This window comes from Oncorhynchus nerka, linkage group LG13, assembly GCF_034236695.1.
Source record: "Oncorhynchus nerka isolate Pitt River linkage group LG13, Oner_Uvic_2.0, whole genome shotgun sequence".
Taxonomy (NCBI): domain Eukaryota; kingdom Metazoa; phylum Chordata; class Actinopteri; order Salmoniformes; family Salmonidae; genus Oncorhynchus; species Oncorhynchus nerka.
Genome location: NC_088408.1, coordinates 25358344 through 25372135, shown reverse-complemented (window position 1 = coordinate 25372135; position 13792 = coordinate 25358344). Strand labels below are relative to the sequence as shown.

Genomic DNA, 13792 nt, shown 5'->3' with positions numbered 1-13792 from the left:
GAGACAGAGAGAGCGAGGGAGAGACACACTTAGAGACAGAGAGAGCGAGGGAGAGACACTTAGAGAGACAGAGAGCGAGGGAGACACACTTAGAGAGACAGAGAGCGAGGGAGAGAAACACACACACACTCAGAGAGACAGAGCGAGGGAGAGACACACACACACTCAGAGAGACAGAGAGCGAGGGAGACACACACACACACTCAGAGAGACAGAGAGCGAGGGAGAGACACACTTAGAGAGACAGAGAGCGAGGGAGAGAAACACACACACACACTCAGAGAGACAGAGCGAGGGAGACACACACACACACTCAGAGAGACAGAGAGCGAGAGAGAGACACACTTAGAGACAGAGAGAGCGAGGGAGAGACACTTAGAGAGACAGAGAGCGAGGGAGACACACTTAGAGAGACAGAGAGCGAGGGAGAGAAACACACACACACTCAGAGAGACAGAGCGAGGGAGAGACACACACACACTCAGAGAGACAGAGAGCGAGGGAGACACACACACACACTCAGAGAGACAGAGAGCGAGGGAGAGACACACTTAGAGAGACAGAGAGCGAGGGAGAGAAACACACACACACACTCAGAGAGACAGAGCGAGGGAGACACACACACACACTCAGAGAGACAGAGAGCGAGAGAGAGACACACTCAGAGAGACAGAGAGCGAAGGAGAGACACACACACACTCAGAGACAGAGCGCGAGGCAGAGACACACACACACACTCAGAGAGACAGGGAGTGAGGGAGAGACACACACACACACTCAGAGAGACAGAGCGAGACAAAATGAATACAACAGTAGAGCACGCAGCCCAAAGTCACAACCAGACAAATCATCCTCAATGAATGAGTATACAGTACTGTCAGTGTGTGTCTGACATGTGCAGTTCTTTTAGTGACAGCTGTAGAGGATAGGAAGGAGAGAAGAGACGGAAGGAGTGTGGCTTGGTCTTGTTCTCTAAGGATGCTACTGTAGTCCACTCACCAATGAAACCTCATCACATTTAGATTTACATGACATGTAATAAATATACAAGTTTAATATGGCGCTACACACTTATTCGCCCTCAGTATTTAGATAGGCAGTTGTTCTAAAGAAAGCTAAATAAAAATCATTATTTATATGAAATAGAATTAAATCAATTAGTTTTGTAAACATGATAAGTTTATTTTGTCCAACATCCAAACAGAAAAAACGACAGCTGTGCTAAATGTGTGTAAAACTCAAAAGCTACATTAAAAAACCAGGGATGTGTTTAAAATGGCAAGAGAGAGAAAAAGAAAAGAATGAAACACTTGTTTAACCTTGGAAGCCATACATGATCATGACTAAAATAACTGAAATAAATAACCTGTTTTCATCCTTTACTGCTGTCACTCTAAAATAACTACTGAAAAATATGAAGTCATAAAACAGACTAGGAATATTGTCCTGCCTCTTCTGGAAACACTCACTAACGGTCATCAGCCTGAGAAGCCTTTGTTTGGGAGTCCACAATTCACTCTCCTTGCAGGTAATGGGGCTGTGGTCAAGAGCGTGGTTGATCCAACGTTGAGATGTGGTTGATCGATGGTTGCGAGTTGGTTATGGCCATAGAAATAGAATGAATAGAACAGGCTTGGAATCTCTGACCCTGGCAATATGACTGGTAAACTCATGAGTACACTTGTAATGGCTGCCTGTTGATTAAATCATTTCCATGGTAATGTAGAATGTTAATTCAAATGATGCTAACTGATGTGGCTCTTACAATGGAATGTATTTCTTTTGTCATGTCAGTTGAGTTGACTTAACAGATCACATCACAGATTGATGGCAGACTTCCTGCTTTTACTTCCTGCTTTGCTCCTTATGGGTACACTCACAATGGCCACCAGTCCACCCATTATGCAATCATTGACTTTAATGGGGATGACCATTCTATTCATTCTATTTCTATGGTTATGGAGCCTCTCACATCACATGTACCTGTTCTTGATATACTCTCTGTACATGAGTATGTCCTCTCGGCACAGTGATCTCACCTGGCCAAGGCCAGTTAGCACGTGGCCCTCAAACACCTCCCTGTTGTCCCTGTCCACCTGCGGAGACGACACCTCGTATATACTGTCAGTCGTAAAGCATGACACAGGAACACTGGAGAGAGAGAGATAAGAGGGAGAGGTGAAAAATAAAACAAATGCAAAACTCATGCTGGATATAAGTTACTGTGGTACAGTAGCTGTAGGTAGTAGTGATTCACGTGTAAGATAACTAAGCTAAACAGACCAAAATGTGTTCTGCAGAAAAGTGACATTTTTAAACTGAAACGTGTTGCTAAAAGAAGAGAATGGGTTACAAGACAGATTGTAGATGATTGGGGATGCAGGGAGGGAGAGAGAAATGTTGGTATTTCTACAGCCCTGGTAATCACTAATAATAACTTGTGTGGAAGCTGAACCCCCCCTCGCATATTCAGTCATCTACACAGCTCATTAGCTACTTCAGGTTTCTCAAGTCATCCTTCTGGAAGGTGGCCACACCACACCACAACCCCACCCCACCCACCAGCCTCATGCACATACCCACTATACAGACATTTCATAGACCACTTTTTCTCACAGCGCTCAACACTACCCCCCCGCTTTCAGAACGTCACAGAATACACAACATGACAGAATGACACAGAATTCATCAGAGCAGAGCACTTTAGTAAAAAGCCAGTGTTGAGCAATGGGGCCGGCCATTGGGCTAGACTTAACATCAAGTGCTTTTATGACTGAAAAAGAACAACATGTGGATGTGGAGGTACGATGTGTCTGTTCTGCTTGGCGGTCACAACTCTCTTATTGTAAAAGAGCTTGATATGTACACTCAGCACACAGTACTAAACTGACTTCTGATAGCGGATGTTGGCTGAGAGGTCACCAAGACAACACAGTGAGGCTTCCAGTGGGTCACTGAGTGATGTACAGTAGTTAGCCTTGATAGAGAAGCACTTGTGACTGAAGTGTTTTGGGTGAGTCAGAGCAAAGCAAACAGTCACCAGGAAGTGGAGTAGAACTCAACCTAATCGTTTCACATGTTCCACCTTTCCTACCACTATTTCCTGTAGCAACACTGGTCTTCCTCTTAGTTGTCCCAACACGTTTGATGACCCACTTCCTCTGTTGTAAATCAAATTACTTTTCTGTTCTTTGTCCTCTCATTCTCACTCTTTTTACTGGTTCCCCTGTCCCCCTAGTCCCTGGCTGTGAATCGAGTGTGTGTGTTTCTGTGTGGTTTCTGGGCGCCTGAGAGAGAAACAGTTGAGGTGTGGAAACTCTCCTCTCCCGAGAGGAAAAAAATGTAGATGAATATGTGAATAAGAGAGAAGACACTTGCAAGGTTTCCATCCAATTGGTGACAAAATCCCGATTAAAAACAATGTACATTTTCCAAGCAGAGTTGTTTCTATGAAACAGACTTTTTGCGGCTAAAAATATATGTGGGATGATGTAGTGCACATAAGAATAACTTTTGCAGTTAAATTCCCATGTACCGAATAAACAATCCAAGTCAGTAAATGGGTTTCCATCACATTTTCAACTACTGATGGTTTTGTCACAAAGCATGTTGCGTTATATAGTGAATGTGACTGGTCTTTGCACGTGTGCTCTAGCCAACAGCTCGGCGATAGGCCTACAGTGCGGGTAGGGTATCTACATGAGATTCCTATTATGGAAAAAAAGAGCGAGATTCTTTTTATTTGTGAAATGGCAGTCAAGCATCGATCATCATGTCACCAGAATAAGACCCTCAATATTTATTGGAAAGCAGCATCAAGATCACGGTGCACTTTCACCACTCTGTGAAGTTCAATAAACTGCATGGTTTCCCGAGTCTTAGTGGGAAGACCACAAAACATATCATCGCGTGATCCAAGTTTACATCAATATTTGAGCAGAAAGGTATTTCAACCGTCATTTCACGCATAATTAACTTTACAGACACTCAAATATCCTACCTTGTCTAGCGTATTTCATTTTGTCGACATTTGGAAAGTTTACTGACAAACAATGCTGATGGCTGGTTCCTACTACCAAGCGCATGTGAGGTCAACAATGCTGATGGCTGGTTCCTACTACCAAGCGCATGTGAGGTCAACAATGCTGATGGCTGGTTCCTACTACCAAGTGCATGTGAGGTCAACAATGCTGATGGCTGGTTCCTACTACCAAGTGCATGTGAGGTCAACAATGCTGATGGCTGGTCAACAATGCTGATGGCTGGTTCCTACTACCAAGCGCATGTGAGGTCAACAATGCTGATGGCTGGTTCCTACTACCAAGCGCATGTGAGGTCAACAATGCTGATGGCTGGTTCCTACTACCAAGCGCATGTGAGGTCAACAATGCTGATGGCTGGTTCCTACTACCAAGCGCATGTGAGGTCAACAATGCTGATGGCTGGTTCCTACTACCAAGTGCATGTGAGGTCAACATTGCTGATGGCTGGTTCCTACTACCAAGCGCATGTGAGGTCAACAATGCTGATGGCTGGTTCCTACTACCAAGTGCATGTGAGGTCAACAATGCTGATGGCTGGTTCCTACTACCAAGCGCATGTGAGGTCAACAATGCTGACGGCTGGTTCCTACTACCAAGCGCATGCGAGGTCAACAATGCTGATGGCTGGTCAACAACGCTGATGGCTGGTTCCTACTACCAAGCGCATGTGAGGCCAACAATGCTGACGGCTGGTTCCTACTACCAAGCGCATGTGAGGTCAACAATGCTGATGGCTGATCAACAATGCTGATGGCTGGTTCCTACTACCAAGCGCATGTGAGGTCAACAATGCTGACGGCTGGTTCCTACTACCAAGCGCATGTGAGGTCAACGATGCTGATGGCTGGTTCCTACTACCAAGCGCATGTGAGGTCAACAATGCTGATGTCTGATCAACAATGCCGATGGCTGGTTCCTACTACCAAGCGCATGTGAGGTCAACAATGCTGATGGCTGATCAACAATGCCGATGGCTGGTTTCTACTACCAAGCGCATGTGAGGTCAACAATGCTGATGGCTGATCAACAATGCTGATGGCTGGTTCCTACTACCAAGCGCATGCGAGGTCAACAACGCTGATGGCTGGTTCCTACTACCAAGCGCATGTGAGGTCAACAATGCTGATGGCTGGTTCCTACTACCAAGCGCATGTGAGGTCAACAATGCGGATGGCTGATCAACAATGCTGATTGCTGGTTCCTACTACCAAGCGCATGTGAGGTCAACAATGCTGATGGCTGGTTCCTACTACCAAGCGCATGCGAGGTCAACAATGCTGACGGCTGGTTAAGAATGCTGATGGCTGGTTAACAATGCTGACGGCTGGTTAACAATGCTGATGGCTGGTTCGTACTACCAAACGCATGTGAGGTCAATAATGCTGATGGCTGGTTCCTACTACCAAGCGCATGTGAGGTCAATGATGCTGATGGCTGGTTCCTACTGCCAAGCGCATGTGAGGTCAACAATGCTGATGGCTGGTTCCTACTACCAAGCGCATGTGAGGTCAACAATGCTGATGGCTGGTTCCTACTACCAAGCGCATGTGAGGTCAACAATGCTGATGGCTGGTTCCTACTACCAAGCGCATGTGAGGTCAACAATGCTGATGGCTGGTCAACAATGCTGATGGCTGGATCCTACTACCAAGCGCATGCGAGGTCAACAATGCTGATGGCTGGTTCCTACTACCAAGCGCATGCGAGGTCAACAATGCTGATGGCTGGTTCCTACTACCAAGCGCATGCGAGGTCAACAATGCTGATGGCTGGTTCCTACTACCAAGCGCATGTGAGGTCAACGATGCTGATGGCTGATCAACAATGCTGATGGCTGGTTCCTACTACCAAGCGCATGCGAGGTCAACAATGCTGACGGCTGGTTAACAATGCTGACGGCTGGTTCCTACTACCAAGCGCATGTGAGGTCAACAATGCTGACGGCTGGTCAACAATGCCGATGGCTGGTTCCTACTACCAAGCGCATGTGAGGTCAACAATGCTGACGGCTGGTTCCTACTACCAAGCGCATGCGAGGTCAACAATGCTGACGGCTGGTTAACAATGCTGATGGCTGGTTCGTACTACCAAACGCATGCGAGGTCAACAATGCTGACGGCTGGTCAACAATGCTGATGGCTGGTTCCTACTACCAAGCGCATGTGAGGTCAACAATGCTGATGGCTGGTCAACAATGCTGATGGCTGGTTCCTACTACCAAGCGAATGTGAGGTCAACGATGCTGATGGCTGATCAACAATGCTGATGGCTGGTTCCTACTACCAAGCGCATGCGAGGTCAACAATGCTGATGGCTGGTTCCTACTACCAAGCGCATGCGAGGTCAACAATGCTGACGGCTGGTTAACAATGCTGACGGCTGGTTCCTACTACCAAGCGCATGTGAGGTCAACAATGCTGATGGCTGGTCAACAATGCTGATGGCTGGTTCCTACTACCACGCGCATATGAGGTCAATAATGCTGATGGCTGGTTCCTACTACCAAGCGCATGTGAGGTTAATGATGCTAATGGCTGGTTCCTACTACCAAGCGCATGTGAGGTCAACAATGCTGATGGCTGGGTCCTACTACCAAGCGCATGTGAGGTCAACAATGCTGATGGCTGGGTCCTACTACCAAGCGCATGTGAGGTCAACAATGCTGATGGCTTGTTCCTACTACCAAGCGCATGTGAGGTCAACAATGCTGATGGCTGGTCAACAATGCTGATGGCTGGTTCCTACTACCAAGCGCATGTGAGGTCAACAATGCTGATGGCTGGTTCCAACTACCAAGCGCATGTGAGGTCAACAATGCTGATGGCTGGTTCCTACTACCAAGCGCATGTGAGGTCAACAATGCTGATGTCTGATCAACAATGCCGATGGCTGGTTCCTACTACCAAGCGCATGTGAGGTCAACAATGCTGATGGCTGATCAACAATGCTGATGGCTGATCAACAATGCTGATGGCTGGTTTCTACTACCAAGCGCATGTGAGGTCAACAATGCTGATGGCTGATCAACAATGCTGATGGCTGGTTCCTACTACCAAGCGCAGGCGAGGTCAACAACGCTGATGGCTGGTTCCTACTACCAAGCGCATGTGAGGTCAACAATGCTGATGGCTGGTTCCTACTACCAAGCGCATGTGAGGTCAACAATGCGGATGGCTGATCAACAATGCTGATTGCTGGTTCCTGCTACCAAGCGCATGTGAGGTCAACAATGCTGATGGCTGGTTCCTACTACCAAGCGCATGCGAGGTCAACAATGCTGACGGCTGGTTAAGAATGCTGATGGCTGGTTAACAATGCTGACGGCTGGTTAACAATGCTGATGGCTGGTTCGTACTACCAAGCGCATGCGAGGTCAACAATGCTGACGGCTGGTCAACAATGCTGATGGCTGGTTCCTACTACCAAGCGCATGTGAGGTCAACAATGCTGATGGCTGGTCAACAATGCTGATGGCTGGTTCCTACTACCAAGCGCATGTGAGGTCAACAATGCTGATGGCTGGTTCCTACTACCAAGCGCATGTGAGGTCAACAATGCTGATGGCTGGTTCCTACTACCAAGCGCATGTGAGGTCAACAATGCTGATGGCTGGTTCCTACTACCAAGCGCATGTGAGGTCAACAATGCTGATGGCTGGTCAACAATGCTGATGGCTGGTTCCTACTACCAAGCGCATGTGAGGTCAACAATGCTGATGGCTGGTTCCTACTACCAAGCGCATGTGAGGTCAACAATGCTGATGGCCGGTCAACAATGCTGATGGCTGGTTCCTACTACCAAACGCATGTGAGGTCAATAATGCTGATGGCTGGTTCCTACTACCAAGCGCATGTGAGGTCAATGATGCTGATGGCTGGTTCCTACTGCCAAGCGCATGTGAGGTCAACAATGCTGATGGCTGGTTCCTACTACCAAGCGCATGTGAGGTCAACAATGCTGATGGCTGGTTCCTACTACCAAGCGCATGTGAGGTCAACAATGCTGATGGCTGGTCAACAATGCTGATGGCTGGATCCTACTACCAAGCGCATGCGAGGTCAACAATGCTGATGGCTGGTTCCTACTACCAAGCGCATGCGAGGTCAACAATGCTGATGGCTGGTTCCTACTACCAAGCGCATGCGAGGTCAACAATGCTGATGGCTGGTTCCTACTACCAAGCGCATGTGAGGTCAACGATGCTGATGGCTGATCAACAATGCTGATGGCTGGTTCCTACTACCAAGCGCATGCGAGGTCAACAATGCTGACGGCTGGTTAACAATGCTGACGGCTGGTTCCTACTACCAAGCGCATGTGAGGTCAACAATGCTGACGGCTGGTCAACAATGCCGATGGCTGGTTCCTACTACCAAGCGCATGTGAGGTCAACAATGCTGACGGCTGGTTCCTACTACCAAGCGCATGCGAGGTCAACAATGCTGACGGCTGGTTAACAATGCTGATGGCTGGTTCGTACTACCAAACGCATGCGAGGTCAACAATGCTGACGGCTGGTCAACAATGCTGATGGCTGGTTCCTACTACCAAGCGCATGTGAGGTCAACAATGCTGATGGCTGGTCAACAATGCTGATGGCTGGTTCCTACTACCAAGCGCATGTGAGGTCAACAATGCTGATGGCTGGTCAACAATGCTGATGGCTGGTTCCTACTACCACGCGCATGTGAGGTCAATAATGCTGATGGCTGGTTCCTACTACCAAGCGCATGTGAGGTCAATGATGCTGATGGCTGGTTCCTACTACCAAGCGCATGTGAGGTCAACAATGCTGATGGCTGGGTCCTACTACCAAGCGCATGTGAGGTCAACAATGCTGATGGCTGGTCAACAATGCTGATGGCTGGTTCCTACTACCACGCGCATATGAGGTCAATAATGCTGATGGCTGGTTCCTACTACCAAGCGCATGTGAGGTTAATGATGCTAATGGCTGGTTCCTACTACCAAGCGCATGTGAGGTCAACAATGCTGATGGCTGGGTCCTACTACCAAGCGCATGTGAGGTCAACAATGCTGATGGCTTGTTCCTACTACCAAGCGCATGTGAGGTCAATGATGCTAATGGCTGGTTCCTACTACCAAGTGCATGTGAGGTCAACAATGCTGATGGCTGGGTCCTACTACCAAGCGCATGTGAGGTCAACAATGCTGATGGCTTGTTCCTACTACCAAGCGCATGTGAGGTCAACAATGCTGATGGCTGGTTCCTACTACCAAGCGCATGTGAGGTCAACAATGCTGATGGCTGGTTCCAACTACCAAGCGCATGTGAGGTCAACAATGCTGATGGCTGGTTCCTACTACCAAGCGCATGTGAGGTCAACAATGCTGATGTCTGATCAACAATGCCGATGGCTGGTTCCTACTACCAAGCGCATGTGAGGTCAACAATGCTGATGGCTGATCAACAATGCTGATGGCTGATCAACAATGCTGATGGCTGGTTTCTACTACCAAGCGCATGTGAGGTCAACAATGCTGATGGCTGATCAACAATGCTGATGGCTGGTTCCTACTACCAAGCGCATGCGAGGTCAACAACGCTGATGGCTGGTTCCTACTACCAAGCGCATGTGAGGTCAACAATGCTGATGGCTGGTTCCTACTACCAAGCGCATGTGAGGTCAACAATGCTGATGGCTGGTTCCTACTACCAAGCGCATGCGAGGTCAACAATGCTGACGGCTGGTTAAGAATGCTGATGGCTGGTTAACAATGCTGACGGCTGGTTAACAATGCTGATGGCTGGTTCGTACTACCAAGCGCATGCGAGGTCAACAATGCTGACGGCTGGTCAACAATGCTGATGGCTGGTTCCTACTACCAAGCGCATGTGAGGTCAACAATGCTGATGGCTGGTCAACAATGCTGATGGCTGGTTCCTACTACCAAGCGCATGTGAGGTCAACAATGCTGATGGCTGGTCAACAATGCTGATGGCTGGTTCCTACTACCACGCGCATGTGAGGTCAATAATGCTGATGGCTGGTTCCTACTACCAAGCGCATGTGAGGTCAATGATGCTGATGGCTGGTTCCTACTACCAAGCGCATGTGAGGTCAACAATGCTGATGGCTGGTTCCTACTACCAAGCGCATGTGAGGTCAACAATGCTGATGGCTGGTTCCTACTACCAAGCGCATGTGAGGTCAACAATGCTGATGGCTGGTTCCTACTACCAAGCGCATGTGAGGTCAACAATGCTGATGGCTGGTCAACAATGCTGATGGCTGGTTCCTACTACCAAGCGCATGTGAGGTCAACAATGCTGATGGCTGGTTCCTACTACCAAGCGCATGTGAGGTCAACAATGCTGATGGCCGGTCAACAATGCTGATGGCTGGTTCCTACTACCAAACGCATGTGAGGTCAATAATGCTGATGGCTGGTTCCTACTACCAAGCGCATGTGAGGTCAATGATGCTGATGGCTGGTTCCTACTGCCAAGCGCATGTGAGGTCAACAATGCTGATGGCTGGTTCCTACTACCAAGCGCATGTGAGGTCAACAATGCTGATGGCTGGTTCCTACTACCAAGCGCATGTGAGGTCAACAATGCTGATTGCTGGTTCCTACTACCAAGCGCATGTGAGGTCAACAATGCTGATGGCTGGTCAACAATGCTGATGGCTGGATCCTACTACCAAGCGCATGCGAGGTCAACAATGCTGATGGCTGGTTCCTACTACCAAGCGCATGCAAGGTCAACAATGCTGATGGCTGGTTCCTACTACCAAGCGCATGCGAGGTCAACAATGCTGATGGCTGGTTCCTACTACCAAGCGCATGTGAGGTCAACGATGCTGATGGCTGATCAACAATGCTGATGGCTGGTTCCTACTACCAAGCGCATGCGAGGTCAACAATGCCGACGGCTGGTTAACAATGCTGACGGCTGGTTCCTACTACCAAGCGCATGTGAGGTCAACAATGCTGACGGCTGGTCAACAATGCCGATGGCTGGTTCCTACTACCAAGCGCATGTGAGGTCAACAATGCTGACGGCTGGTTCCTACTACCAAGCGCATGCGAGGTCAACAATGCTGACGGCTGGTTAACAATGCTGATGGCTGGTTCGTACTACCAAACGCATGCGAGGTCAACAATGCTGACGGCTGGTCAACAATGCTGATGGCTGGTTCCTACTACCAAGCGCATGTGAGGTCAACAATGCTGATGGCTGGTCAACAATGCTGATGGCTGGTTCTACTACCAAGCGCATGTGAGGTCAACAATGCTGATGGCTGGTCAACAATGCTGATGGCTGGTTCCTACTACCACGCGCATGTGAGGTCAATAATGCTGATGGCTGGTTCCTACTACCAAGCGCATGTGAGGTCAATGATGCTGATGGCTGGTTCCTACTACCAAGCGCATGTGAGGTCAACAATGCTGATGGCTGGGTCCTACTACCAAGCGCATGTGAGGTCAACAATGCTGATGGCTGGTTCCTACTACCAAGCGCATGTGAGGTCAACAATGCTGACGGCTGTTTCCTACTACCAAGCGCAAGCGAGGTCAACAATGCAGATGGCCGGTCAACAACGCTGATGGCTGGTTCCTACTACCATGCGCATGTGAGGTCAACAATGCTGATGGCTGGTCAACAACGCCGATGGCTGGTTCCTACTACCAAGTGCATGTGAGGTCAACAATGCTGATGGCTGGTTCCTACTACCATGCGCATGTGAGGTCAACAATGCTGATGGCTGATCAACAATGCTGATGGCTGGTTCCTACTACCAAGCGCATGTGAGGTCAACAATGCTGATGGCTGATCAACAATGCTCATGGCTGGTTCCTACTACCAAGCGCATGTGAGGTCAACAATACTGACGGCTGGTTAACAATGCTGACGGCTGGATCCTACTACCAAGCGCATGTGAGGTCAACAATGCTGACGGCTGGTTCCTACTACCAAGCGCATGTGAGGTCAACAATGCTGACGGCTGGTTCCTACTACCAAGCGCATGTGAGGACAACAATGCTGACGGCTGGTTCCTACTACCAAGCGCATGCGAGGTCAACAATGCTGACGGCTGATCAACAATGCTGATGGCTGGTTCCTACTACCAAGCGCATGTGAGGTCAACAATGCTGATGGCTGGTTCCTACTACCAAGCGCATGCGAGGTCAACAATGCTGACGGCTGGTTAACAATGCTGATGGCTGGTTAACAATGCTGACGGCTGGTTAACAATGCTGATGGCTGGTTCCTACTACCAAGCGCATGCGAGGTCAACAATGCTGACGGCTGGTTAACAATGCTGATGGCTGGTTAACAATGCTGACGGCTGGTTAACAATGCTGATGGCTGGTTCGTACTACCAAGCGCATGTGAGGTCAACAATGCTGATGGCTGGTTCGTACTACCAAGCGCATGTGAGGTCAACAATGCTGACGGTTGATCAACAATGCTGATGGCTGGTTCCTACTACCAAGCGCATGTGAGGTCAACAATGCTGATGGCTGGTTCCTACTACCAAGCGCATGCGAGGTCAACAATGCTGACGGCTGGTTAACAATGCTGATGGCTGGTTAACAATGCTGACGGCTGGTTAACAATGCTGATGGCTGGTTCGTACTTCCAAGCGCATGTGAGGTCAACAATGCTGATGGCTGGTTCGTACTACCAAGCGCATGTGAGGTCAACAATGCTGACGGCTGGTCAACAATGCTGATGGCTGGTTCCTACTACCAAGCGCATGCGAGGTCAACAATGCTGATGGCTGGTTCCTACTACCAAGCGCATGTGAGGTCAACAATGCTGATGGCTGGTTCCAACTACCAAGCGCATGTGAGGTCAACAATGCTGATGGCTGGTTCCTACTACCAAGCGCATGTGAGGTCAACAATGCTGATGTCTGATCAACAATGCCGATGGCTGGTTCCTACTACCAAGCGCATGTGAGGTCAACAATGCTGATGGCTGATCAACAATGCTGATGGCTGATCAACAATGCTGATGGCTGGTTTCTACTACCAAGCGCATGTGAGGTCAACAATGCTGATGGCTGATCAACAATGCTGATGGCTGGTTCCTACTACCAAGCGCATGCGAGGTCAACAACGCTGATGGCTGGTTCCTACTACCAAGCGCATGTGAGGTCAACAATGCTGATGGCTGGTTCCTACTACCAAGCGCATGTGAGGTCAACAATGCTGATGGCTGGTTCCTACTACCAAGCGCATGCGAGGTCAACAATGCTGACGGCTGGTTAAGAATGCTGATGGCTGGTTAACAATGCTGACGGCTGGTTAACAATGCTGATGGCTGGTTCGTACTACCAAGCGCATGCGAGGTCAACAATGCTGACGGCTGGTCAACAATGCTGATGGCTGGTTCCTACTACCAAGCGCATGTGAGGTCAACAATGCTGATGGCTGGTCAACAATGCTGATGGCTGGTTCCTACTACCAAGCGCATGTGAGGTCAACAATGCTGATGGCTGGTCAACAATGCTGATGGCTGGTTCCTACTACCACGCGCATGTGAGGTCAATAATGCTGATGGCTGGTTCCTACTACCAAGCGCATGTGAGGTCAATGATGCTGATGGCTGGTTCCTACTACCAAGCGCATGTGAGGTCAACAATGCTGATGGCTGGTTCCTACTACCAAGCGCATGTGAGGTCAACAATGCTGATGGCTGGTTCCTACTACCAAGCGCATGTGAGGTCAACAATGCTGATGGCTGGTTCCTACTACCAAGCGCATGTGAGGTC

General features: G+C 49.0%; 1 protein-coding gene across 1 annotated transcript in view; it reads right to left on the bottom strand.

Annotated features, from left to right (window-relative positions):
* Positions 1–1157: 1157 nt before the first annotated feature.
* fig4a (FIG4 phosphoinositide 5-phosphatase a) overlaps positions 1158–13792 on the bottom strand; it is a 131115-nt gene continuing 118480 nt past the window's right edge. Inside the window, exon 24 of the mRNA XM_065026287.1 lies at positions 1158–2151. Within this exon, the coding sequence (XP_064882359.1) occupies positions 1974–2151 (178 nt within the window). The 3' untranslated portion in view covers positions 1158–1973. The remainder of the gene's footprint in view (positions 2152–13792) is intronic.